We start from the raw sequence: 27,767 nt of genomic DNA, 5'->3' as shown, positions 1-27,767 counted from the left end.
CACCCATGATCCAGCCACTGAGGATGCACCTCATAGGAGCACTAGGAAAGGTAAAGGCACACGGACAAAAGGCACTAAGGGAATGCACAAGGGTGAATAGTCTCCTTTTGTTTGCATCATTTCATGTGTTCATTTATAAATGTGGATTTCAATTTGCATTTGGTGGTGGTTTTTATTTCTGTTATGAGCTGAGGGAGGAAGCAATGTGAAATCGTAAGGAGGACGATTTGATGGTCATGTGAGAGAGGAAAGGTAAGGAGTGTGGGACTGTTGGTGAATGGGGAGGAGTCATTGAGGTTACTGGTATCACTCATTAATAATCTGATCACACAGAGCCCTGGCAGACAGGGCCTGTCTACCTTGTAGCCTCCCTGCCTCTTCATCCACTTCCTGCTGCACTTCCTCCTCTTCCTCTGCCTCTTCCTCTTGCTCAGGTTCTTGCCTGATAGGCGGTGGCAAGGGCTGTTCCCTCATAATGGTGAGGTTGTGCAACATACATCAACAAATCTTGATACCTGCTCAGCTGAGTATTGCAGGGCTCCTCCAGAGTGGTCTGGGCAGCAGAAGCATTGCTTGAGGATGCCTATGGTGTGCTCTATAATGTTCTGTGTGGCAGCATGGCTCTCGATGTAGGCCTGCTGTGCACGTGTGTGTGCATTCCTGACTGGAGTCATGAACCATTTTTTAAAAATTCGTTCATGGGATGTGGGCGTCGCTGGCAAGGCCAGCATTTATTGCCCATCCCTAATTGCCCTTGAGAAGGTGGTGGTGAGCCGCCTTCTTGAACCGTGGCAGTCTGTGTGGTGAAGGTTCTCCCAGAGCGCTGTTAGGAAGGGAGTTCCAGGATTTTGACCCAGCGACGATGAAGGAACGGCGATATATTTCCAAGTCAGGATGGTGTGTGACTTGGAGGGGAACGTGCAGGTGGTGTTGTTCCCATGTGCCTGCTGCTCTTATCCTTCTAGGTGGTAGAGGTCGCGGATTTGGGAGGTGCTGTTGAAGAAGCCTTGGCGAGTTGCTGCAGTGCATTCACGAGGGGATAACCTTTGTTGCCCAGTAGCCAGCCTTTGACTTGCCATGCTGGGTAGTGAGCATTGACTTGCATGATGTGCTGCATGTGGTCACACACCAGCTGCACATTGAGGGAATGAAATCCCTTTCTGTTCATGAATATGGCCGAATTCAGATGTGGGGCATGCATGGCATGATGCATGCAGTCAATGGCATCCTGCACCATGGAGAAGCCTGCAATGTGAGCAAACCTCTGTGCTCTCTCCTGCTGCTTGTCTCTGGCAAGAGGGAGTGAGATGAATCTGTTTCTGAGTGCATACAGTGCCTCAGTGACCTTCCTTATACAGCAGTGTACTGCAAACTGTGAGATGTTGCTTGTATCTCCAGCAGCAGCCTGAAAGGAGCCAGAGCCATAAAAATTAAGCACCACGGCAATGCTGTCCTTGCCCTGCTCTGAGGCTGCAGTGGTGGCTGCAGCAATTGATAAATATCAGTCACGACCCCTTTAGTAAACTGTGGACGTCTAATGCACTGGTCGTCGTTGAAGGTGAGTTCAGAGAATTGCTCCCTGAAGACCATCCGCAGATATGGCCTCTTGCTGATTGCCCTGCTCCTCCTCCTCCCTCTTCTCGCAGCTAGTCTTGTTCTGTGTGGCCTCTCTTCATTCTCCCAGTCATGTTAAATTCACAGAGGAAGCCCTAGCAGGCCACTCATGTCTGAGGATAACTTTTTTCAGCCCTATACTTTAAATGCCACTAAAAGTACTGCAAGACCAGCCAGACCACTCCCTGTAGAGTATTGAAACTTTAGCCAAGTAGAGGAAATTCCAAAAACACATACAATTGCACCAGTAGCCAGAATAAATACTCCAGCAACTAACCTGTAGGTACTTCATGATCCCTTTAAATAGTGCTGGTGGAGGGGTCCTTCGTGCTGTTTAAGTCCTGTTCAGCTGTGCGAAGTTAAGACTGGGCATTGGCTGAAGTTTGGTGTTCCAAAATGTCACCTGCTGCTTCAAATCAGCATTGCACACTGATTCGCATCATCATCTCCCTCCTCGACATGCTGCCGGCAGTCGTTAGGTACGTGCACAAACCCCTTTACTAAGATGGCGTCCTGCGCACTTCCCGTCAGAGTGGGCACGCGCATTTCGGACGCAATTTTTGGGGCTTAGGTGTCCGCATAGCACTGCAAAACGGGTGCTACACGGCCCAATTCTGCCCCCAAGAAGTCCAAACACTGCCCCTATAATATAATTGTACTGCAGATGGACTCAGCCAATTTCAGCTAAAAAAAATAGGATTAATGGTCTCCAATAAGTATATTTGAATGGTTATAAAAATAAACGAGAAATCAGTAACAGGGTATCTACAATTATTTATGTAGTATTAAAAATTGACTGATAATCCAGTACTGTAATGAAATACTATAGAGGTATTTTTCTATCCACAATTCAATATGCTCTGTACAGTCATCCACTGGTTATAGACATACTTGAAAAGGGTCACAGTTACTAAAATAAATAATGCGTATTTTCTTTTTTTTTATTCGTTCACAGGATGTGGGCGTCGCTGGTGAGGCCAGCATTTATTGCCCATCCCTAATTGCCCTCGAGAAGGTGGTGGTGAGCCGCCTTCTTGAACCGCTGCAGTCCGTGTGGTGACGGTTCTCCCACAGTGCTGTTAGGAAGGGAGTTCCAGGATTTTGACCCAGCGACGATGAAGGAACGGCGATATATTTCCAAGTCGGGATGGTGTGTGACTTGGAGGGGAACGTGCAGGTGGTGTTGTTCCCATGTGCCTGCTGCTCTTGTCCTTCTAGGTGGTAGAGGTCGCGGGTTTGGGAGGTGCTGTCGAAGAAGCCTTGGCGAGTTGCTGCAGTGCATCCTGTGGATGGTGCACACTGCAGCCACAGTGCGCCGGTGGTGAAGGGAGTGAATGTTTAGGGTGATGGATGGGGTGCCAATCAAGCGGGCTGCTTTATCTTGGATGGTGTTGAGCTTCTTGAGTGTTGTTGGAGCTGCACTCATCCAGGCAAGTGGAGAGTATTCCATCACACTCCTGACTTGTGCCTTGTAGATGGTGGAAAGGCTTTGGGGAGTCAGGAGGTGAGTCACTCGCTGCAGAATACCCAGCCTCTGACCTGCTCTCGTAGCCACAGTATTTATATGGCTGGTCCAGTTAAGTTTCTGGTCAATGGTGACCCCCAGGATATTGATGGTGGGGGATTCGGCGATGGTAATGCTGTTGAATGTCAAGGGGAGGTGGTTAGACTTTCTCTTGTTGGAGATGGTCATTGCCTGGCACTTATCTGGCGCGAATGTTACTTGCCACTTATGAGCCCAAGCCTGGATGTTGTCCAGGTCTTGCTGCATGCGGGCTCGGACTGCTTCATTATCTGAGGGGTTGCGAATGGAACTGAACACTGTGCAGTCATCAGCGAACATCCCCATTTCTGACCTTATGATGGAGGGAAAGTCATTGATGAAGCAGCTGAAGATGGTTGGGCCAAGGACACTGCCCTGAAGAACTCCTGCAGCAATGCCCTGGGGCTGAGATGATTGGCCTCCAACAACCACTACCATCTTCCTTTGTGCTAGGTATGACTCCAGCCACTCAAGAGTTTTCCCCCTGATTCCCATGGACTTCAATTTTACTAGGGCTCCTTGGTGCCACACTCGGTCAAATGCTGCCTTGATGTCAAGGGCAGTCACTCTCACCTCACCTCTGGAATTCAGCTCTTTTGTCCATGTTTGGACCAAGGCTGTAATGAGGTCTGGAGCCGAGTGGTCCTGGTGGAACCCAAACTGAGCATCGGTGAGCAGGTTATTGGTGAGTAAGTGCCGCTTGATAGCACTGTCGACGACACCTTCCATCACTTTGCTGATGATTGAGAGTAGTCTGATGGGGTGGTAATTGGCTGAATTGGATTTGTCCTGCTTTTTGTGGACAGGACATACCTGGGCAATTTTCCACATTGTCGGGTAGATGCCAGTGTTGTAGCTGTACTGGAACAGCTTGGCTAGAGGCGCTGCTGAGATGTGGGGGGAGTGCAGAAAAAGCATGCCTTTGTTTGATTGGGATTTATTGAATTGTGCAAAAGGGGTAGAAACCTAGCAAGTCTGGGTCCCACGCTAAATTTCAGCCCCAAAACCACAATTTTGCCAGAATTCCGCATTACTCCTAGGGAAAAATTTCTAGGCTATGATCGTTAACGGAAACCAAACCTCTGACTTTATACATAGCAAGCTTACAAAGTTGTTCTCCACTTCTTTGATTATAACTAGAACCTGCAACATACCTTATTTTCTTTGTGTTTTGTTCTGAATTTTGCTACCAATGTAGTAGGAATTATTATATAAATTAATTCTTGGAACATTGCCTAGAAACTTGAAATATTAGACATATTAGAAATAAAGAACTTGCTTTTATATAGCACCTTTTATGAACTCAGAACATCCAAAGTGAGACTGCCAAATCTAGAGCCCCCTGGGTGACAAGGAGCATACAGGGTAGGATAAGGCAAAAAAGGAAAGCTTATGTCAGATACTGAGAGCTCAATACAGCAGAAAGCGTAGAGGAGTATAGAAAGTGCAGAGGGGAAATTAGAAAGGAAATTAGGAAAGCACAGAGAGGGCATGAAAGAATACTGGCAATTAAAATCAAGCAAAACCCAAAAGTGTTTTATAAATACATAAAGAGCAAGAGGATTTCTAAGGAAAGAGTAGGGTCTATTAGAGATCAAAAAGGTAAACTATGTGTGGAGGTGGAAGATGTGGGTATGGTTCTTAATGAATACTTTGCATCTGTCTTCACAAGAGAGGGGGACAATGCAGAGATTGTAGTTAAAGAGGAGGAGGAGTGTGAAATATTGGATGGGATAAACATAGTGAGAGAAGAAGTATTAAGGGGTTTAGCATCTTTGGAATTCTTTACCCCAAAAAGCTGTGGAGGCTGAGTCATTGAATACATTCAAGGCTGAGTTAGACAAATTTTTGATCAGCAAGGGAGTCAAAGAATATGGGGAAAAGGCAGGAAAGTGGAGTTGAGGTAAAAATCAGATCAGCCATGATCTCATTAAATGGCGGAGCAGGCTCGAGGGGCCGAATGGCCTACTCCAGCTCCTATCTCTTATGGTCTTATGGTATTATTAGCATCTTTGAAAGTAGATAAATTGCCAGGCCTGGATGAAATGTATCCCGGGCTGTTAAGAGAAGCAAGGGAGGAAATAGCCAGGCTCTGACAATCATTTTCCGATCCTCCCTGGCTACAGACATGGTAGATTGGAGAACTACTAACGTTGTGCCATTGTTTAAAAGGGGAGAAAGAGATAGACCGAGTAATTATAGGCCAGTTAGTCTAACCTCAGTGGTGCGCAAATTATTGGAATCAATTCTGAGGGACAGCATAAATCATCATTTAGAAAGGCACGGGTTAATCAAGGACAGTCAGCATGGATTTGTTCAGGGAAGTTCGTGTCTGACTAACTTGATTAGATTTTTTGACAAGGTAACAAGGAGGGTTGATGAGGGTAACGTGTTTGATGTAGATTTTAGCAAGACATTTGACAAGGTCCCACATGGCAGACTGGTCAAAAAAGTAAAAGCCCATGGGATCCCAGGGAAAGTGGCAAGTTGGATCCAAAATTGGCTCTGTGGCAGGAAGCAAAGGGTAATGGTTGACGGGTGTTTTTGCGACTGAAAGGCTGTTTCCAGTGGGGTTCCGCAGGGCTCAGTACTAGGTCTGTTGCTTTTTGTGGTATATATTGATGATTTGGACTTGAATGAGGGGGGGCTTGAGCAAGAAGTTTGCAGATGATACAAAAATTGACCGTGTGGTTGAAAGTGAGGAGGAAAGCTGTAGACTGCAGGAAGGACTGGTCAGATGGGCAGAAATGTGGCAAATGGAATTCAATCCAGAGAAGTGTGAGGTAATGCATTTGGGGAGGGCAAACAAGGCAAGGGAATACACAATAAATTGGAGAATACTGAGAGGTGTAGAGGAACAAAGGGACCTCGGAGTGCATGTGCACAGACCCCTGAAGGTAGCAGGACAGGTAGATAAGGTGGTTAAAAAGGCATACGGGATACTTTCCTTTATTAGCCGAGGCATAGAATATAAGAGCAGGGAGGTTATGCCAGAACTGTATAAAACATTGGTTAGGCCATAGTTTAAGTACTGCGTACAGTTCTGGTCACCACATTACAGGAAAGATGTGATTGCACTAGAGAGGGTACAGAGGAGATTTACGAGGATATTGCCAGGGATGGAGAATTTTAGCTATGAGAAAAGATTGGATAGGCTGGGGTTGTTTTCTTTGGAACAAAGGAGGCTGAGGGAAGATTTAATTGCGGTATATATAATTATCACGGGACTAAATAGAGTGGATAGGGAAGACCTATTTCCCTTAGCAGAGGGGGCAATAACAAGGGGGCATAGATTTAAAGTAATTGGTAGAAGGATTAGAGGGGAACTGAGGAGAATTTTTTTCACCCAGAGGGTGGTGGGGGTCTGGAACTCACTGCCTGAAAGGATGGTTGAGGCAGAAACCCTCAACTCATTTAAAAAGTACTTGGATGTGCACTTGAAGTGCCGTAACCTACAGGGCTGGAAAATGGGATTAAGCTGGAAAGCTCTCTTTTGGCTGGCACGGACACGATGGGCCGAATGGCCTCCTTGTATGCCGTAACTTTCTATGATTCTATGAAAGCACTTCACAGCCAATTAAATACTTTTTAAGCACAGTCACTGTCGTTTTGCCAGCAAATGCAGCAGCCACTTTGCAGATAGCAAAGTCCTACCACAATGAAATAAATGACTAAATAATGGCCTAGAAATTTGGTTACCCTGCGCACAAATATTAGGGTCCGAGGAGGGGGATCATGAGCCTCGGGAGGGAGACTGAATGGATAGTAACTTCAGTTGAATCACAATGTCCCACTGTCTGCTCTCCTGCAGCCCAACAGCATTGGGCAGTCATGCAATGGGAATGGAATATTGCCATCTCTCAGGATGACAGCACATCTGGACCCTCACCATCCCATCAACCAATGCCCACCCTTGTATCAAAAAAGCTGGCTGGGCCATACTGACCCAGTGGCTGCTGAGTTTCTGCAGTCTGCAGACGGGACCTCTCAGACCTGAGTTCCTAGGTGGCCAACCATGAGCATCTCTTGAGCCCTTGATTGAGCCTCAACAGTCTTCCACCTGCGATGTTGCAGCCAATGGAGGAGCATCTCATAGGAGCACTAGACTAGAGAAGCGAGCTCTTAAGACAGACAATAAGGGCTCACATCTGGGTGAAAACAGGGAGTTTTCCTATAGCAGCTGACATGAACATCAATATTGGTCTTTGGGTGAATGCAATTTATTCGGAGGTGGAAAGACTGGGACAGATGTTGGACATTACTATTAATGCAGGGAAGTTGTAAATGTCCAGTTGAAGCGCTCTTCAATGAGCTGTTGAAGAACTCTGGCTGCAGGCAAATGTTGGAGCCCTCCACTGCCTTGCCATCCTATGTGTCATCAGTGACATCTCCCTCATCAATAAGAAGATCCTCCGCCCAATGGTGACTCTGTGTGCTGGCCCTACTGCAGAATAAAGTTATGTTGCATTCAGCAAACCACTATCATATGGGACACTCTTTATGGGCTGAATTACAGGGTGACACCAGATCTCTCCAGGCATCAGAATCATTGCTTGAGGACGCCGTCGGCCTGCCCCATGAGAGCTCTAGTTGACCCATGACTCTGATTGTAGCACAATTTGGTCACTGAGTGTGGGTTCCTGAGAGGAAACATGAGCCAAATGTTCAAAAGATAGTCCTTTTCCCCAGGCAGCCAGGCTCTCACTTGCTGTGCAAGGGCAGAGAGTGGGGGAGGATTGCTCTAATATAGAAGCATTAATGCAGCTGCCAGGGAAGCAGGCACAGACCTGCATGATACACTGCTGGTGATCATACGCCAGTTGCACACTAAAGGAGTGAAATCTCTGGCTATTTATGAAAGCAGTGGGGTCATGTGAAGGAGCCTGCAGGGTGACATTGGTGCGGTCAATGAGGCCCTGGACATGGGGAAGTCCTGTAATCTTTGCGAATCCCAGAGTCCTGCTGCTTCCAGTTGGCCATGAGGAAAGTGATGAAAGTGTTTGCTCTAACAAATATGGCATCAGTCACTTGCTTAATGGAAGCATGAACTGATAACTGACTGATGTTACTGATATTCCCTGTAATAGCCTGGAAAGAGCCAAAGGCAAAGAATTTGAGGACTGCAATGACCTTGACTGCCACAACTAATGCTATGCTAGTTCTGGCAGTTGGTTGCAGATCTTGTTGCAGGAGATGACACAACTCTGTGATAGCCTCTCTAGAGAACCAAAACCTCCTTATGCACTGCTCCTTAGAGAACTGCAGGTATGTTGTCCTGGGCCTATAAGCTCCATTGGGAAGGTAAGGATTGCTGCGAGCACCTCTCCTTCTATTTGCTCTCCCTGCAGCTGCAGGTTTGTTTGCTCCTTTCTCCTATTGCTACTCCTCCTTCACCTCTTCCTCTTGCCAGAGTGCAATTGCCAAAAGGATCCCCATGAGAAAAAAATGCAATGCCAGAAGCCCCTTAAGAGTTCAAAATATTCTACAGCAATTGCAAGCACTTTAACATTGTCTGAGAAGCAATAAACCACTATGTAATCCAAGAAAAAGAAGTTAGGGAAGAGATAGCAGAGGCACTACTGCATATACATGAAAATTCATTAGAAAAGGGAATAGTGCCAGAGGACTGGCGGACAGCTAATGTGATTCTTATATTTAAAAACGGAGATAGAACAAGTCCAGGGAACTATAGACCAGTTAGCATAATATCAGTGGTAAAAAATAATAATGAAATCTCAAAGATGTAATGGAAAAACATCGAGAAACCGAAAATATAATTAACAGTAGTCAGCGTGGATTTCAAAAGGCGGAGGGAATGTCATGCTTGACCAGCCTTAACTGAATTCTTTGAAGAAGTAACAGAAAGTGTAGATAAGGGTCATGTAGTAGATGTAATATATTTGGATTTTCAAACGGCCTTCGATAAGGTACCGCATATTAGACTCATGACTAAGATCAGAGCATTTGGGGTCAGGAGACAACAACAACAACAACTTGCATTTATATAGTGCCTTTAACATAGTAAAACGTCCCAAGGTGCTTCACAGGAGCGATTATCAAACAAAATTTGACACTGAGCCACATAAGGAAATATTAGGCCAGGTGGCCAAAAGCTTGGTCAAAAAGGTAGGTTTTAAGGAGTGACTTAAAGGAGGAGAGAGAGGTAGAGAAGCGGAGAGGTTTAGGGAGGGAATTCCAAAGCTTAGGGCCTAGGCAGCTGAAGGCATGATCACCAACGGTAGAGTGATTAAAATCGGGGATGTGCAAGAGGCACGAATTTGAGGAGCACAGGGATCTCGGAGGGTTGTAGGGCTGGAAGAGGTTACGGAGAAAGGGAGAGGCAAGGCCATGGAGGATTTTGAAAACAAGGATGAGAATTTTAAAATCGAGGCATTCCCGAATCGGGCACCAGTACAGGTCAGCAAGCACAGGGGTGATGGGTGAACGGGACTTATGTGAGTTAGGATATGGGCAGCAGAGTTTTAGATGAGCTCAAGTAGTAGAATGGATAGTAAGCTGGCTACAGAACAGAAAGCAGAGAGTAAGGGTTAAGGGTAGCTACTCAGACTGGCAAAAGGTGGGAAGTGGTGATCCCAAGGAACATTGCTGGGACCACTGTTGTTCACAATTTACACAAATGATTTGAACTCGGGAATCAGAAGTACAGTTTCAAAATTTGCGGACGACACCAAATTGGAAAGTATAGTTAATACTGAGGAGGACTGCGACAAAATACAAGAAGACTTAATAAACTTGCAGAATGGGTGAGTAATTGGCAAATATATTTCAACGTAGTTAAGTGTGAGGTGTTATATTTTGGTAGGAAGAATAAGAAGGCCACATATTACTTGGATAATAAGAATCTAAATGGGGTAGAGGAGCAAAGGCATCGAGGGGTACAGATACACAAATCATTAAAAGTAGTGATGCAGATTAATAAGGCCATAAAAAAAGCAAACCAAGCACTGGGGTTCATTTCTAGGGGGATAGAGTTACAAAGCAGAGAAGTTGTGTTAAAATTGTATCATACCTTGGTTAGACCACATTGGAGAAATGTGCACTGTCCTGGTCTCCATATTATAAAAAGGTTACAGAGGCACTGGAGATGGAGCAAAAAAGATTCACAAAGATGATACCAGACCTGAGAGGATATCCTTATCAGGAAAGGCTGAACTGACCAGGGCTCTTATCTCTAGAAAAGAGAGGGCTGAGGGGTAACCTGATAGAGGTCTTTAAGGTTATGAAAGGGTTTGATAGGGTAGACATGGAGAAGATGTTTCCACTTGTGGGGAGACCATAACTAGGGTCCAAAAATATAAGATAGTCACCAATAAATCCAATAGGAAATTGAGGAGAAACTTCTTTACTCAAAGAATGGTAAGAACGTGGAACACGCTGCCACAAGGAGTAGTTGACGTGAAAATAGCATAGATGCATTTAAGAGGGAGCTAGATAAGCACATGAGGGAGAATATACTGATAGGGTTAGATGAAGTAGGGAGGGAGGAGGCTCGTGTGGAGCATAAATGCCGGCATAGACCAGTTGGGCCGAATGGCCTGATTCGGTGCTATACATTCTATGTAATTCTATGTAAAAATGTCTCCCAAAACATTGCCTGAGAACAACTGAGGATCCCTTCTAATATTGTTGGAAATGGCCACCTCCCAGCTTGTACCGCACATGGTTTGTGAGCAGAATCAGGAACTGGGGGTAACAGTGTGGGAAGAGACTAAAATGGCATTGGAGGTTGTAACTACATCATGAGACCCCGAATTGTATTTATTAATGAGGCTCCTGTCTGTTTCTGGTGTGAGCCCGAACAAGGTCCACCCAAAAATCAGAACAGCCAGAAGCTTAGCAATACATCGGCGTTTCAACTGTATACACAATTTTGGTCCCACTATCACTCTATTTTTAGGTGAAATTGGGGTGGTAGGGACACAAAAATCGCCCACTAAGAAACATGCCCTCTTAGTGACATTGTTTATTCACTGAGCAAGAGATTGAAAGTTTATGACAATTGTATCCAACTAAATTGGAATTATTATATTGTTCACTGTGTACTAATGACACAGACAAGCTTGTAATAAGTGTGGTAGAGCGGATTATTTGTTTTGTACAATTTAAGTTCTTGTTTTTGAGCAGCAGCAATATTTACTACCACAGCAATCTGTGGAATAGCTTTGATTCTATAGCTTTTACTTTTCCCATCTGACTCTAAGTACAGTATATATAATGTAAGTACAGTACTCTACTCTAAGTATAGTACGTACAGTACTCGAAGACTCTAAGTACAGTATATATACTGTAAATACAGTACTCTAAGTACTCCAAGTATAGTAAGTACAGTATTCGAAGACTCTAAGTACAGTATATATACTGTAAGTTCAGTAATCTACTCTAAGTATAGTAAGTACAGTACTCGAAGACTCTAAGTACAGTATATATACTGAGTACAGTACTCTAAGTATAGTAAGTACAGTACTCGAAGACTCTAAGTACAGTATATATACTGTAAGTACAGTACTCTACTCTAAGTATAGTACTCCAGATCACGAACCCACTCAAGTCCACATACAACTCGGATTACGCTGAGAGACTCTGCCGCCGTACCTCTCGCACACTCCGCAACCATCTCATACACCAACTCTACAGCAGACGCCACAACCTCGAAACCAAGATAGAGTCCATACTCTCAACCTGTACTCAGGACACAGCAGACCAGCTACGTTATACTGCCAAACAAACGAGGCAACGGAACTACGCTGCCTACATGAAAACCAAGAGCAGGAAGCTTGAGAAACTCGGCATCACCACCAGTAACGACCAAGCTTCCCCTGGTACCACGGTTGCAACCACAGGGAAGTCTATTGTCAATTTATCCGACCACACCCTTCAACCAGACGAAATCGAAGTTCTCAGCCGAGGGCTCAATTTCTGCCCCACTACCAAAATGGACCCCACTAGTCTCGCGGCGGACACAGAGGAATTCATCAGGAGAATGAGGCTCCGGGAATTCTACCACAAACCCCAAGATTTCAGCAGCGAACCCAATGAGACAATCGACGATCCGGAACAGCAGACAGAGGGATCCGCGGTACAGCAACCGAAGAGGAAAGAGTCAAACTGGACTCCTCCGGAGGGTCGCTGCCCTCAGCTGGACATGTATGCTCAAGCTGTCAGGAAATGCGTCAATGCCAGATTCATCAGCCGCACTCAGAAGACAGTCCAGAATGTCACCCGAGCACAACGCAACGCCATCAACGCTCTCAAGACCAACCGCAACATCGTCATCAAACCAGCGGACAAAGGAGGAGCCATAGTCATACAGAACAGAACAGACTATTGCAAAGAAGCATACCGACAACTGGACAACCAGGAACACTACAGACGGTTACCCGCAGATCCGACCAAAGAACACACCCACCAGCTCAACAAACTGATCAAGACCTTCGATCCAGACCTTCAAAGCATCCTACGCACTCTCATCCCACGTACTCCCCGCGTGGGAGACTTCTACTGCCTCCCAAAGATACACAAAGCCAACACACCCGGACGTCCCATCGTATCAGGCAACGGAACCCTGTGTGAGAACCTCTCTGGATACATCGAGGGCATCCTGAAACCCATCGTACAGGGAACCCCCAGCTTCTGTCGCGACACTACAGACTTCCTACAAAAACTCAGTACCCACGGACCAGTTGAACCAGGAACACTTCTCACCACGATGGACGTCTCGGCACTATACACCAGTATCCCCCACGATGACGGCATCGCTGCGACAGCATCAATACTCAACACCAACAACAGCCAATCTCCGGAAGCCATCCTACAACTCATCCGCTTCATCCTGGATCACAATGTCTTCACCTTCGATAACCAGTTCTTTACCCAAACACACGGAACAGCCATGGGGACCAAATTCGCACCCCAATACGCCAACATTTTCATGCACAAGTTCGAGCAGGACTTCTTCACTGCACAAGACCTCCAACCAACACTATACACCAGATACATCGACGACATTTTCTTTCTATGGACCCACGGCAAGGAATCACTAAAGAGACTACACGATAACATCAACAAGTTCCATCCCACCATCAAGCTCACCATGGACTACTCCTCAGAATCAGTTTCTTTCTTGGACACACGAATCTCCATCAAAGACGGGCACCTCAGCACCTCACTCTACCGCAAGCCCACGGACAACCTCACGATGCTCCACTTTTCCAGCTTCCACCCTAACCACGTCAAAGAGGCCATCCCCTATGGACAGGCCCTGCGAATACACAGGGTCTGCTCAGACGAGGAGGAACGCGATGGACACCTACAGACGCTGAAAGACGCCCTAGTAAGAACGGGATATGACGCTCGACTCATCGATCGACAGTTCCGACGGGCCACAGCAAAAAATCGCATAGACCTCCTCAGGAGACTAACACGGGACGCAACCAACAGAGTACCCTTTGTCGTCCAGTACTTCCCCGGAGCGGAGAAACTACGCCATGTTCTCCGCAGCCTTCAACATGTCATCAATGAGGACAAACACCTCGCTATGGCCATCCCCACACCTCCACTACTCGCCTTTAAACAGCCACCCAACCTCAAACAGACCATCGTTCGCAGCAAATTACCTAGCTTTCAAGAGAACAGCGTCCACGACACCACACAACCCTGCCACGGTAACCTCTGCAAGACATGCCAGATCATCGACACAGATACCACCATCACACGAGAGGACACCACCCACCAGGTGCATGGTTCATACTCCTGTGACTCGGCCAACGTTGTCTACCTCATACGTTGCAGGAAAGGATGCCCCAGAGCATGGTACATTGGCGAGACCATGCAGACGCTGCGACAACGGATGAACGGACACCGCGCAACAATCGCCAAACAGGAGGGTTCTCTCCCAGTCGGGGAACACTTCAGCAGTCATGGACATTCATCCACCGACCTTCGGGTAAGCGTACTCCAAGGCGGCCTTCGAGACACACGACAACGCAAAATCGTCGAGCAGAAATTGATAGCCAAGTTCCGCACCCATGAGGACGGCCTCAACCGGGATCTTGGGTTCATGTCACGCTACACGTTACCCCACCAGCGAACAAATGTTATCTGTTTTTAATATAATGGGTCATTTGCTGGCTTTCTCTGCCTTCCGGATGTTTCTGCCTCTCTCTGTTTTTTTTCCTGTTTGTTTTTTTGTTGAATGTGTATTCGGGGGTTCTGCAGGTGACACCTCTCTGTCTGAACACGGTGATTGCCTTGGCAACGGGCAGTTGCAGGGGCAGTCTGTAAACACCATGTATTGTTCTATATGTATAAATGCGTAGGCTTCGAGGAGCTCCTGAACATTTACCTGAGGAAGGAGGAAGCCTCCGAAAGCTTGTGAATTTAAAATAAAATTGCTGGACTATAACTTGGTGTTGTAAAATTGTTTACAATTGTCAACCCCAGTCCATCACCGGCATCTCCACATCATATAGTAAGTACAGTACTCGAAGACTCTAAGTACAGTATATATACTGTATTAGAGAATCACTTTCCATTTGGACCCTATACACTTCACTTATTCAATGTTACCATCTGTAATTTGCTGTGCGTGCACACCATAATACCCTTGTCTCCCAACTGGGCAAAAAATAATTTTGTGTTAATTATACTTCAAGGTTACTTATACACAATTACCTGGTTATTTTATTTGAGAATTCGCTTACTGTCAGCCTCATTATCTGTGGACTGAAATGTTTGCTTGCTCCTGTTCCTCAAGGTCATCTGTTAGGGATTTTATGTATCCAGGTACAATGTTGACTTGCATGAGTGCTCCCCATGCTTGAAGCCCGTGAAGAAATGGTGTGTAGTCATTTGTTACTAAAATCCCTCCAACCGGGCACTTTGAGAATATAAGGAAAAAAAATAGAAATACAGATTTTTAAAATAAGTGAATTCTGTGACCAGAATTTTTGAAACTAATGTTCTGAAATAGCATGTGTTGAACCGAGAGTAAGCAAACATTTCATTCCACAGATAATGAGGCTGACATCAAGTGAATTCTCAAATAAAATATCCAGGTAATTGTGTATAAGTAACCTTGAAGTGTAATTAACACAAAATTATTTTTTTCCCAGTTGGGAGACAAGGGTATTATGGTGTGCACGCACAGCAAATTACAGATGGTAACATTGAATAAGTGAAGTGTATAGGGTCCAAATGGAAATTGATTCTCTAATACAGTATATATACTGTACTTAGAGTCAGATGGGAAAAATATGAGATATATTAATGTATCATTGCACAGCTGCCTATCTTTATTAATGGTAATACAACTCATTGCAACACTAATGGGTTGAAGTCATGCCGTGTGATATTAATAGCAAACATGTTAATATGTTCTGATGAAATTCCTTTGCTTGCTATTTTAATTGGTTTATTATAAATTGGCTAACAATTTCACTAAAATAGTGGAGAGAGGAATTTCCCATGAACATGTTAACACATTCATTACTAATATCAAAATGCCTATATTTGTATATTGTTTTATCCCAAGCTTCCTCTCTTCTCAGTGCTACCTTGATGGCAGGATGTGAATCAGCAGCTAGGCTTGTCCTTGGATCCTCTGTTGGGGGCGCAATTGCTAGAGATTATAATGGAGCTGTCATGCACTTGAAGGCCAACTGCAGGACTGTGCACATATTGAAAATGGTGCTGCATAGGTGACAGTGGACTCTTCCAACGGAAACATCAGCTGCCGTGCATTCCTATCTCCTCAACGACCTTAACATGGGTTTGATGCTCTGCAAGCATCTTTCTTTGAAATGCTAGAACCTTTGAGATTAGGGTCCTATGCCTCCTCCGCTGAGGGCATGTGTCTGCTGTCCCTTCAGATAGCAACAGCTGTCCCTTCACTACAACCCTATGCTTCTCCTCACCAATCCTCTAGTGGCATTTCAAGTGTTATGGTTCATCACGTGATCATTCTTCACTTGGACTAAATAACCTCTCCTGGGTGGGTGACCCTGGGCTAAATCTTGCGAGAGGGGAGAACAATGACTGGGTGGCTGAAATGTGACATGGGTTAAATGATGCTGAGGGGCCGGGTTTCTGCAGCTTCTGTTCTTCAGCATATTGCTGGGTTTCCCCAGAAGGGCACAAAAAGCAGGACAAATCCAATCCGGCCAATTACCGCCCCATCAGTCTACTCTCAATCATCAGCAAAGTGATGGAAGATGTCGTCGACTGTGCTATCAGGCGGCACTTACTCACCAATATCCTGCTCACCGATGCTCAGTTCGTGTTCCGCCAGGACCACTTGGCGCCAGACCTCATTACAGCCTTGGTCCAAACATGGACAAAAGAGCTGAATTCCAGAGGTGAGGTGAGAGTGACTGCCCTTGAAATCAAGGCAGCATTTGACTGAGTGTGGCACCAAGGAGCTCTAGTAAAATTGAAGTCAATGGGAATCGGGGAAAACTCTTGAGTGGCTGGAGTCATACCTAGCACAAAGGAAGATGGTAGTGGTTGTTGGAGGCCAATCATCTCAGCCCCAGGACATTGTTGCAGGAGTTCCTCAGGGCAGTGTCCTAGGCCTAACCATCTTCAGCTGCTTCATCAATGACCTTCCCTTCATCATAAGGTCAGAAACGGGGATGTTCGCTGATGATTGCAGAGTGTTTAATTCCATTCGCAAACCCTCAAATAATGCAGTCCGAGCCTGCATGCAGCAAGACCTGGACAACATCCAGGCTTAGGCTCATAAGTGGCAAGTACCATTCATGCCAGACAAGTGCCAGGCAATGATCATCTCCAACAGGAGAGAGTTTAACTAGCTCCCCTTGACATTCAACGGCATTACCATCACCGAATCCCCCACCATCAACATACTGGGGGTCATCGTTGACCAGAAACTTAACTGGACCAGCCATATAAATACTGTGGCTACAAGAGCAGGTCAGAGGCTGGGTATTCTGCGGCGAGTGACTCACCTCCTGACTCCCCAAAGTCTTTCCACCATCTACAAGGCACAAGTCAGGAGTGTGATGGAATACTCTCCACTTGCCTGGATGAGTGCAGCTCCAACAACACTCAAGAAGCTCGACACCATCCAGGACAAAGCAGCCCGCTTGATTGGTACCCCATCCACCACCCTAAACATTCACTCCCTTCACCACCGGCGCACAGTGGCTGCAGTGTGTACCATCCACAGCAGCAACTCGCCAAGGCTTCTTCGACAGTACCTCCCAAACCCACGACCTCTACCACTTAGAAGGACAAGAGCAACAGGCACATGGGAACAACACCACCTGCACGTTCCCCTCCAAGTCACACGCCATCCCGACTTGGAAATGTATCGCCGTTCCTTCATCGTCGCTGGGTCAAAATCCTGGAACTCCCTTCCTAACAGCACTGTGGGAGAACCTTCACCACACGGATTGCAGCGGTTCAAGAAGGCAGCTCACCACCACCTTCTCAAGGGCAATTAGGGATGGGCAATAAATACTGGCCTCGCCAGTGACGCCCACATCCCATGAACAAATAAAAAAAAAGTATAAAGAGAGGTTGGCATGGGTAGCTGAGTTACTTGGTTGGTGTACTTTTAGGAAAAGTTGTAAGGTAACGTTTTGACAATATTTTAAGATGTCAGTCTGCACTTGGGTGGCTGGAACTGACATGATGTAGTGGCCAGCTTTCAGCTGACATCTCCTCTCCTACTTCTTTGTCAACTGCTGGTTCCTCTGTGTGCCTGTGTAGTAGTTTCAGAGCTTGAACCTCAAAAGGGGTGAAAAGCCAAAGGCTTGGTGGGCCTCCCCTTGTGGCATTTCACAGCTGGGCATTATATGTCATCTTATCTTTCAAGAAGAAGGTACAGAATGTGAATGAACTTGCCTTGCCATCAGAAGGAATGCAACCCAGGTGCAAATGAAAATTCCTTAATGGGAGTGAAAATATGCACAACAATGCAGTTATTACATCAGCAAGGCAGTCACATATTTTCTCTACATGTTAGGCTGTGAGTGGAGGATCAGTTGCAAGATAAGGAAGAAATTGTGAAGGATCTTGTGCTTCCTTGTGGATTTCTCAGGGAAATAGACATGGTGAGGTAGATTGAGAGGCTAAGGTGATGGCAATGGTCAACATGCTTTCAACCTACCTTTAAGGGCAGCTGTCACTGTCTCCTCTTTTCTCAGCTAACCTGGTCATTAAACTTATGGTATTGAGCAGGCATACAAGGATTGTAGGAGATGGCAGTGACTGCCAAAGCCACCTCCTTCTACTCCTTCCCTCTGATCCAAAGCTAGTCAAAAGGAATTCCAGTGCTCAGTCAGTGAATCTGGGGGCTCTGTGGCCCAAATAATAAATCTCAAGCATTGTTGCTTTCCGAATTGAAAATGATGAAATTGGCTTCCTGGGCCATCCCACTGCTTCAGTTACTTAAATACTGCAACATCATTAGATTTCCCTCCTACCTCTCCTGAGGCTGGCAGCCAGTAAAGAGCAAACATATTATGGGAGCTGCCCACATTTGTGCAAGGAAGTGGCGTCATGAAATTTCATTGCGTTCACCATGGTGAATGGGGGTGTGGTCCTGGTTCACTTCTGACAAGGACTTGGCCACTGAGAAAAATCTAGCCCACAGTATATTGCCATGTAAGCACCGTTTGAATAGGTGTTTCTCAGCTAGCACCTCACAGCACCCTGCATTACTCACTCCACCTCAGCAAGCACCAGTAGAGGTATATCAACCTAGAGGGGATTCATCAGTTTCAGGAGGTAGCACAGGTGAATCACAGAGCACATGTGAGGAAGAGCATGTGGGTGGTGGCAGTGGAGGAGGAGATTCCTGTTGGTCAGCTCACGACATTCCTCATTTGCTGAGCTCAGGGTTTTGGAACTCATGGAGCCTGTGTATCTGAGAATGATTGCCTTCTGGAGTCATTTGGTATTGAGCAGATGATCTGCAGAGGAGTCCACCGGTCACATTTGTGCAGTCGTGCACAATCAATATCAGAACTGCAGCACACCATGGAGTACATGGCAACTTCACGGGTATCTGCAGCTGAGGCTGCAGTGACAACGTTCCTTTACACAATGGGAGTATCTCCCGTGAATGCTCACAGTGCTGGGATGGAGGCCTAGGGCACAAATGTAGAGCAGGTTCTCTTATCCAGTTTCAACATGTTGGGGAATTGGACAGAGAGAACCATTCCACAGGGCTTCACAGGGGTCTTCTCCCATGCACATCAGTGGATATGTTGAGGGATTGCCCAGAAGTGTGGCTGGAGTAGGCATAAATAAGGCTCCCCACTGAAGGCAATGCCATATCCAACCCATCCACTTGTTAATTGTATGATTTATATCAATTAGTGTTAATTGTATTCAGGTGGTGAGTATCAATTGGGGACTCTCTTGTATCCTTTTTATAGGCGAGCTTAGCTAGGATGTGTGTAAGGGGAATTTTTATGAATAAAGGCTGGGAAACAACTAAGGACAGGCTCTAGTATTCTATCCTTCACCACATGGCTATCCAATTTTAACAACCCTCCACCATTCATGTTCCAGAAAGCTGGCAAACCAGCCAGCCACCATAGCAGTGGATATGGTGGAACCAGTTGTGTGACTTGTGCTGTTGTTTACAGGTCAAATAGCATATCACTACCTCCCTTGTAAATCTCAGTTTGTGAAGGCGGTTCTAGTCAGACATTCCCAGGTAGGTGTGCATCGGTCTATAAACACGGCTATGTAGTAAAGGTGAATATGGGCAGTCTGCCTCTGATGTAAATACGCCTCTTTCACGTCACTTCCTACACCCTCTTCTTCCACCTCCAAAAACTCAAGCAGAGGGGGCCACGAATTTTAGCAATTCTTGTTCAAGCAACCAAAATGAAGTCACATTCTGGACTAAACTTGAATGTTTCTGGCCTTAACACCCATTATTTAATGGGCTGGCTATTTGCACATTGAGATCCCACAGAAAAGAATGGGATTTTATGCCTATCCTCATTTCCATGCGATTTACATGAGTCTGCCAAATTACCACATGTGAGAGCATCAGACCAAAAGGACCCACTAGAAATTGTTACACAATATGTTGAGTCGGGATCTAGCAAAATGGATCCCCACATGCTTTCCCATCTCCGCTCCCCCCCCTGCCCAACTCCATGCTTGCTTTGCATATTTCTGCGCAGACTGGAATTTCTACCCCTTAGTCACTAGGTTTTGGGGTCACTGAGATCCCCTTCTTCCTCTAGTATGTGGAGCTGTACAGCCCTAAAAATTAAAATGCATATATTCAAATGGAGGTTTACAAAGCAGGAAATTTTCAATAGTTTACTTGGCATAATGCCATATAACCTGGAATACTTGCATGCATATCTGAGGCAAACACAACAGTAATTTAAAAAAAATATAGGGGGGATTTTCCACATCAGTGCTCCTGAGGCACACAGAGAACGCAAATCAGGAAATTGCCTGTGGTTTTTCATCCATTAAAATAAAGTGGAATATCTTCCCTTATATTTGGTATTGTTTTTATTTTTGGCAAATTGAATTTGGTTGTATGTAGTGATCACATTGATGTTTTTCCCTTCTGGTATAAACATTGCTCCTGGCATGTGAAAGGTTTAAATCTGCTGACTTCTCAAGTACTTATTTTCTGAAAGGATGTCAGTTTAACACAGGTGTCAAAATGTACATGTATTTCTGGATGAGCTACACAGCAAAAAAAGAAACAAGAATTAGAAATTCATTTTGTACTCACCACTTCTTCATGTTTGCAATTCCTAACATTTATTCCATTTATCTAATGGTGCAGGGAAAGCAGGAAAGGAAGGAAAAAAACTTGGTGACAAACCTAAATTCACTGCAATTATCTGTGGTCAGCAGTAATTATACTCGATTAATAAAACATTACAGCGTACACACCTGAAGGATAGCATCTCCGATAAACAGCAAGCCAGATAGGTCAGCTTTGCAAATAGTACAGGAGAAAAAAAATCTTATGTCAAGCTACTTCATATTGACATCTAAAGGTTAAAACAGACTATTAATAAGACAATTATGTCATACCTCTTTGTTCTTTTGAGATTTTCGATATAATGACTGGAATATTGTGTTCAGCTCCACCCTGAAGAAATAGAATTGCAGGAGAACATTACAGATAGGACATCTCAATGACTTTTTTTCAATAATAGTTCAGGTGTCTTTACATGGGTGATTGGTTATAATTACTATTGTACATTTTAAATAAAACCAGTGACATTAAATGGTAATGGGAAGTGAATGAGATGAGATTTCATGGGGCTTATTTCAATGTTCAGTACGCCCCATCTGCACTAATTTTTGGGTGCAGACGAAGTGCACGGGACCGCAAAATTCGGTGGCAATCATTTCTGCCGGATCGCTGCCGAACTTCGGCTCTGTACTAATTTACGGTCAGACTTGGGGCAGGTGTTGGAACCTCTTCTCCAGGAGGGAGGACCTTTAAAAATTCGACTGCGCTATTCTTTGGTGTGTGCTGGGATGCAATCCGCAAAATTGTGTACTTCCAGTTCATGTCTTCCATCCATTAAAATCACAGGCTGGGCGAGTGTGATTTTGTGATTATGTGCTCCTAGCATGTACCAAGGTTTTCAGGAGAACTTGTGCCAGTTATGGTTAATTATTTCTTTTTTTGCCTAGGCTCTTTTTCCTAGCACCTATGGGTTTCCCAATGGGCATCCTCTAGACTGACACATTCAGAGGACAAGGAGAACCTGTGGAGGGTGATCCTGCTGCCCAAAAGATACTCTGTGTCTTGCCACCAGCACCTACATCCCAAAATCTATAGAAATGGATGAAATCTGGTGGAGATTCCTCTTCTGATGGCTTCACTACAATACGTGAATACCTGACTAACCGTGATGCTGGATGGTACTCTTAAAACATTCCAGTCAAAGCATGTCATGCTTTATCAAGTATTGCATGCCAGGGTGATTTCCAACCAGCGTTACCTGATTGGTTGACGACGACAACAACAATAACTTGCATTTATATAGTGCTTTTAACGTAGTAAAATGTCCCATGGCACTTCACAGGAGCGGATTATCAAACAAAATTTGACAGAGAGCCACATAAGGAGATATTAGGATAGAGGTAGGTTTTAAGGAGCATCTTAAAGGAGGAGAGAGAAGTAGAGAGGCAGAGAGGTTTAGAGAGGAAATTCCAAAGCTTAGGGCCTAGGCAGCTGAAGGCACGACTGCCAATGGTAGAGCGAAGGAACTCGGGGATGTGCAAGAGGAAAGAACTGGAGGAGTGCAGAGATCTCGGAGGGTTGTAGGGCTGGAGGAGGTTACAGAAGCAGGGAGGAGGCGTGGCCATTGATGGATTCGAAAACAAGGATGAGAATTACATAAACTCTGTAATATAGTTATCCTCCTCCTAAACGTAGTGCAAATTTTATATAATTCTCTCTTTAATATGGAACTCATATCCAGCACCTCTTACAAGAACATCTTTTACCAAACTTAGGGGATTTAACACATTTTTAGTGCAAAAGAATCAGATGGTCTTCAGCAATTTTTGGCCCAGATGTTCCTCGGAACTGCTCCCACCCTGCCGCTGTAACTTTACATATGCTAATCGGATCAGATGACAGGTCAAGGCCAGTGTGAAGAGATTCAGGAAGCTGAAGAGACTCTCCACGTAAAGCTTTTACTTTCTTTTGTGGAGGCAGGAGGAGCAGGAATGCCCCACAAGGAAACCTTTAGCCTCCTTTGCCCTGAACTGCCCCCAACCCTACCACGAGACGACCCCAGAACCCATTTTCCCACATTTAATCGAGAGCCAGTGGGGCCACCCGATTTTCCGGAGGCCAGAAGTCGCTACCCACCCATTCAGGGTTAATGAGGCCCAGCGGTTAAAATCGTCATGGCCTCATACCTCCGCGTGTGGGTGGGAAACTAACAAAAACCAGTGGTTAATGGCCGGAAATCCATTGGCGGTTAAAATCTCCCTGCACCACCACCACTATCCCCCAACTCCCCCCCGTCCCCGGCTCATTTATGCGTGTAAACGGGGTTTCCGCCACACTTCCAGTGAAGTGAAAGGGGCTGAGGAGGAATTTATGGGCCTTTGAAATACAGTCATCAAAATAATTACAGTTAATAATCGCACTGCAACAATCTTTGTACAGGATTCTTCATCATCTTGTCAGGTTTTATGTTCAATAATTACCAGCATCTGCTAATTATTATTAACCTCATAAAAAGGCATGGAACAGCTTCGATAAAACAAACAGGAGCAAACTAACTGAATGTGACATTTGCTTCAAAATGTTTTGAGTTCACATTGGGAATTTATTTTGGGAAAAGTTCAATGGTAATATTCTCTGAACTTCAGCTCTGAAGGAATTAACCTCTGGAGATATATATTATTAATATCGCATTCTTGGTTTGATTATAAGAGGCTTATTACCAAGATGACTTAACAGAGTGAAACTCTGCTATAGGGAAATTTTCTTTCTAAATAATAAAAAAATCCAGTTCAGGAAAGTGCTGATACCATGGAACTCAAACCATTTATTGTTACAAAGGAGTGGTGCTGAACTTCTACTGTTAATATATATCATCAGAAGAACAGAAATGGTAGTTCGCTCAGCAAGTTTATCCAGTGAAGCCACACAGACTAGGAAGGTTCCAGGTTCAATCCCTGGTCTGTGCTGAATTATCTGATCTCATCTCAGATGGGAGCATGAGTGCTGCAATTGACCTCAGCATCTCTCGATTAGAGAGGAGAAAATCGGAGCGCATTGCCACTCCTGCTCACTATCCAACAGACTTTGCTGAATGTGCACAGAGCTGAACTTGGCTGTGATGCTCTTGCAAATAAATAGCCTGCTGGCACTAACCAACAATGCTCACACATGGATAATAGCCGCTTGGATGAGTTGCTGGAGAGAACCTGGCACCCGTAGAGCCACACCCCAGCAAGAAATCAAAGCCTTCATGAGAGGTGAAGAAATAAAATGGTGGAATGGAGAAAATAAAGATGGCTGAAGAAGGATCCGTTTGTACACATGATATTATTCAATGTAAGAGAGCATAGGGTAAGAGATATGTTTTTCTAAGAGATAATGTGCTGGGGTTCATTTGACAAAATTCGAGTTCAAATGTTTCCGTATCAAGTCTTCATGTTAACATTGACTATTTAAATGGACACTAAAACCCATTAGTCCTTTTTAATGTATACTGTACTGTATACTGACTGAGTTATTTCACAATAATCAACTGCGAATTATTCCTTAGTAAATCTTCAGTAATGATGTTATAATTGTTAATACTCTTGTATCAATATCATCACGTGCAGTACACTGGTATTTGGCATCCACAGTGCCAATTTAATAGTAAGTAAAGCTGTCCTAATTTAAATACAATATTTGTTAGTCAAGTATTATATTTTCAGATCTTTTGTGAACTGTTAAAAAAAAGATATTGGCGTATATTTCCCGCCACTTCCCCATTTTATACTGACACTGATTTTTTTTTTAAATCAACATTGACAACTAGAAGATAATGCACTCGATTATCTTAAAACCAATGGGGCTTAAATTTACCTTGGACAGTCCAATAATTTCACAAACGGGTGGTCAATTCACTATCGCCCATTTTGCGCTACTCCCAGTGTTCTTTATTTTAAATAGCTTGTATTCTGTTGACACCTCCCTTGCACTTCTCCTGTAGAAAGATATTTTCAGTACCCTTGTGTTGCTTGCCGTAGGACCATGTGCCTCATCAATATTCAAAATTCCCCCAGGTCTTTTACTGATATAATGCTAAATTGTGCAAGCTTCAGACTGCAAATGACGTGCAAGATCATTATTTTTAAAGCCATTTTTCTGATCCAGAAATAGCCACTAGACACTGCAGTATAAAAATGGTGAATGACAAATGTTGTGCATCTGAAAAACTATGCAACAAAGTAATTCAGGTAGATTTTAATTCATTGGAGGTGTGCCAGCCACCCGCCTCTCCCCGGGGAAAAGAGGCCAGAGCCATATTGAGGCCTAGGCCTCCTTTAAGTGGAACTGGCGAGGTGTAGGTGCCAACCGGATGTCCCGATGCAGCTCGCCGGTTTCGGGCCTGAGGAGCTTTGGCCAGTTCCTACGCCGAGCCGGCCCGCAGGTAGGTCTTGGGAAGGGGAGCAGGTGAAGAGTAGGGGACGAACCTGGGTCAGCAGCGGCCCACACTATTCTTGTGGAACCAGGAGGAGCTTAGGCTTCTCAACGCCAGCATACATGGGTGGAGTGTGCAGTACACATTCCGCCCTCCCTTAAAATTGAAGTCGGGGTCCTAACTATGGCATACAACCCTGATTTCTATAATTTAGAGACCTAAAGCAGCCACATGCTCCAGCCACCAAAGGAAGGGCCCCTTTTAAATTGGCAGTGGCCAGAGCATTGGTCTACCTGTCAATTACAAGTATAAAGCACTGAACTCTCAAACAGAAGAACTTGAGGTAAATTTTTATCTTCACCAAATGGGTGGTAATCTGGTGGAGCCAATTACCCACCTGTTATAGAAGCCATCTGATTTTCATTCCATTGAGATCAATGGGCTAAAAATCCAATGGGTTCTATAACGCACGGGCGATGCACTCTGCCAGATTACCACACAAGTGTGAAATTCACACTCAACCTTCATCTTGGAGGAAACTACTGAAAGTCTCAGCCAGGTCATCTGGGGAAGGATTGGAAAAGTTTTCTGGGAAGGAGACCTTTCCCAGATCACTCATAGCTTCTCCCTTATGGGTTTACCAAGCAGTATGATTAGAGATTCCGTGGAGTATTCATTGCTACAACCCTGCTAGCTTCTTGATTGAGGAGCAGAGAGGAACAGAAAGGGCCTTAGCTGGGAAAGAATGTGGAGGAGAAATTATGCAAAGGCAATTAATTTTAACTGGATAAATTGCTCAGAATTTTCTTGACAACACCAAATCTTGACAACATTGCAAAGAATAGACTAGAAATTCAAAAGAAAAGTTTCTCAAATAATTAACAACAATTTTTTAAAAAGACACCTTTATACTTAGACCAAATCCACCAATTGTTTGTCTTCTGATTGTAACTGTTCTTTCCTAAAGAAGGAACACAATAGTTTGGATTTTAGATTATGTAATACACTGTAAATGTAAACATTCAAATACTAAACAATTCTCATATCATTTAAAACATCAAATTCTAACAGGTAATACAGGTGTTTTCCTACAGTGTAAGGTTCACAAGACTCCATAGAGGTATCCTATGAGTCCTTGCTGGCAGTGGGAAGCCACACCCGTCGGCGGTGGGGATCCTCACCCGTCGGCGGTGGGAAGCCTCACCCATCGGCGGTGGGAAGCCTCACCCGTCGGCGGTGGGGATCCTCACCCGTCGGCGGTGGGGATCCTCACCCGTCGGCGGTGGGAAGCCTCACCCGTCGGCGGTGGGGATCCTCACCCGTCGGCGGTGGGAAGCCTCACCCGTCGGCGGTGGGGATCCTCACCCGTCGGCGGTGGGGATCCTCACCCGTCGGCGGTGGGGATCCTCACCCGTCGGCGGTGGGGATCCTCACCCGTCGGCGGTGGGGATCCTCACCCGTCGGCGGTGGGAAGCCTCACCCGTCGGCGGTGGGAAGCCTCACCCGTCGGCGGTGGGAAGCCTCACCCGTCGGCGGTGGGAAGCCTCACCCAATGGCAGTACCGATCGGAAATTTGGGCACCTACTGGCCACAGTTTCTCAACCGTTCACTTTAATGGTCCAAAAAACCATGGAAGCAGTGCGTACCTGAATTTCTGACAGATTCTGCCAATGGGCAAGACTCCCCATGACGAGCACAAACTAATAAAATTATCCTCTATAGGTTTTTAAATTATTAAACCTTTCTATCAGCCTACAAAGCATAAAAGACATAGGGGTTGAACCTGTGCTGTGCAACATGAGCAACAAACGTGTTAACTAATTAGCTGCATTTTTTTCATATATTATCTTAACCAAGGTTTTAAATTGTTCAAAATAAATGGGTTAATGTCTCTGTTAAAATAATGGAAAACCAAATTTCATATCGGCACATAAACCATTCATTGTTAATATTTCTGTTATGTTTTGTGTTCTTTGATTTTTTTTCACACTGAGGATTTGGGAATGTGCTATGTTTAAGTTTTGTGTTTTAAAACAAAGTGAATTTCCACAGGTTTTTCAAAAAAGCCGCAGGTTGCAGGCATTGAAACCGGATGAGCCAGTTTGTGGAATGTGGTGGCTCATAGTCTATTTCAAACAGGGCCATCCCAGGGCTATTTATCTAGGATTTCCCCAATTCAATTTGAGAAGAACAGGAGATGTTTTCTTTAAACCTGCACCCCACAGAGGTGGGAGAAGTAGCAAAATTTATTGACAGGCCTTTTGGCAAATCATTAATCAGGGAAGGAGTCAGAGGGATAGCCTTCCTCCTGGCTGGGTGTGCAATAAAAAGGGCCAAAGAGGCACATAGTCAGTCAGTCAGTCAGCTAGATCTGAAGAGGAATCCTAGCCTAGCGAGAGAAAACTCACTCATCTCAAGCCCAGAGCCAGTCAGGAATTACTAGACTGACAGGGAATTACAAG

General features: G+C 45.0%; 1 protein-coding gene across 1 annotated transcript in view; it reads right to left on the bottom strand.

The window, feature by feature from the left end:
* Positions 1-27,767, bottom strand: part of sntg1 (syntrophin, gamma 1) — a 150,961-nt gene that overhangs the window by 85,063 nt on the left and 38,131 nt on the right. Inside the window, exons 3-6 of the mRNA XM_067977096.1 lie at positions 26,210-26,266; positions 21,224-21,281; positions 21,080-21,123; positions 20,916-20,957 (exon numbers count right to left, since the gene is read on the bottom strand). Coding sequence (XP_067833197.1) covers positions 20,916-20,957; positions 21,080-21,123; positions 21,224-21,281; positions 26,210-26,266 — 201 coding nt within the window. The remainder of the gene's footprint in view (positions 1-20,915; positions 20,958-21,079; positions 21,124-21,223; positions 21,282-26,209; positions 26,267-27,767) is intronic.

Source organism: Heptranchias perlo, chromosome 3, assembly GCF_035084215.1.
Source record: "Heptranchias perlo isolate sHepPer1 chromosome 3, sHepPer1.hap1, whole genome shotgun sequence".
Lineage (NCBI taxonomy): Eukaryota > Metazoa > Chordata > Chondrichthyes > Hexanchiformes > Hexanchidae > Heptranchias > Heptranchias perlo.
This window is presented reverse-complemented; position numbering and strand designations above follow the sequence as displayed.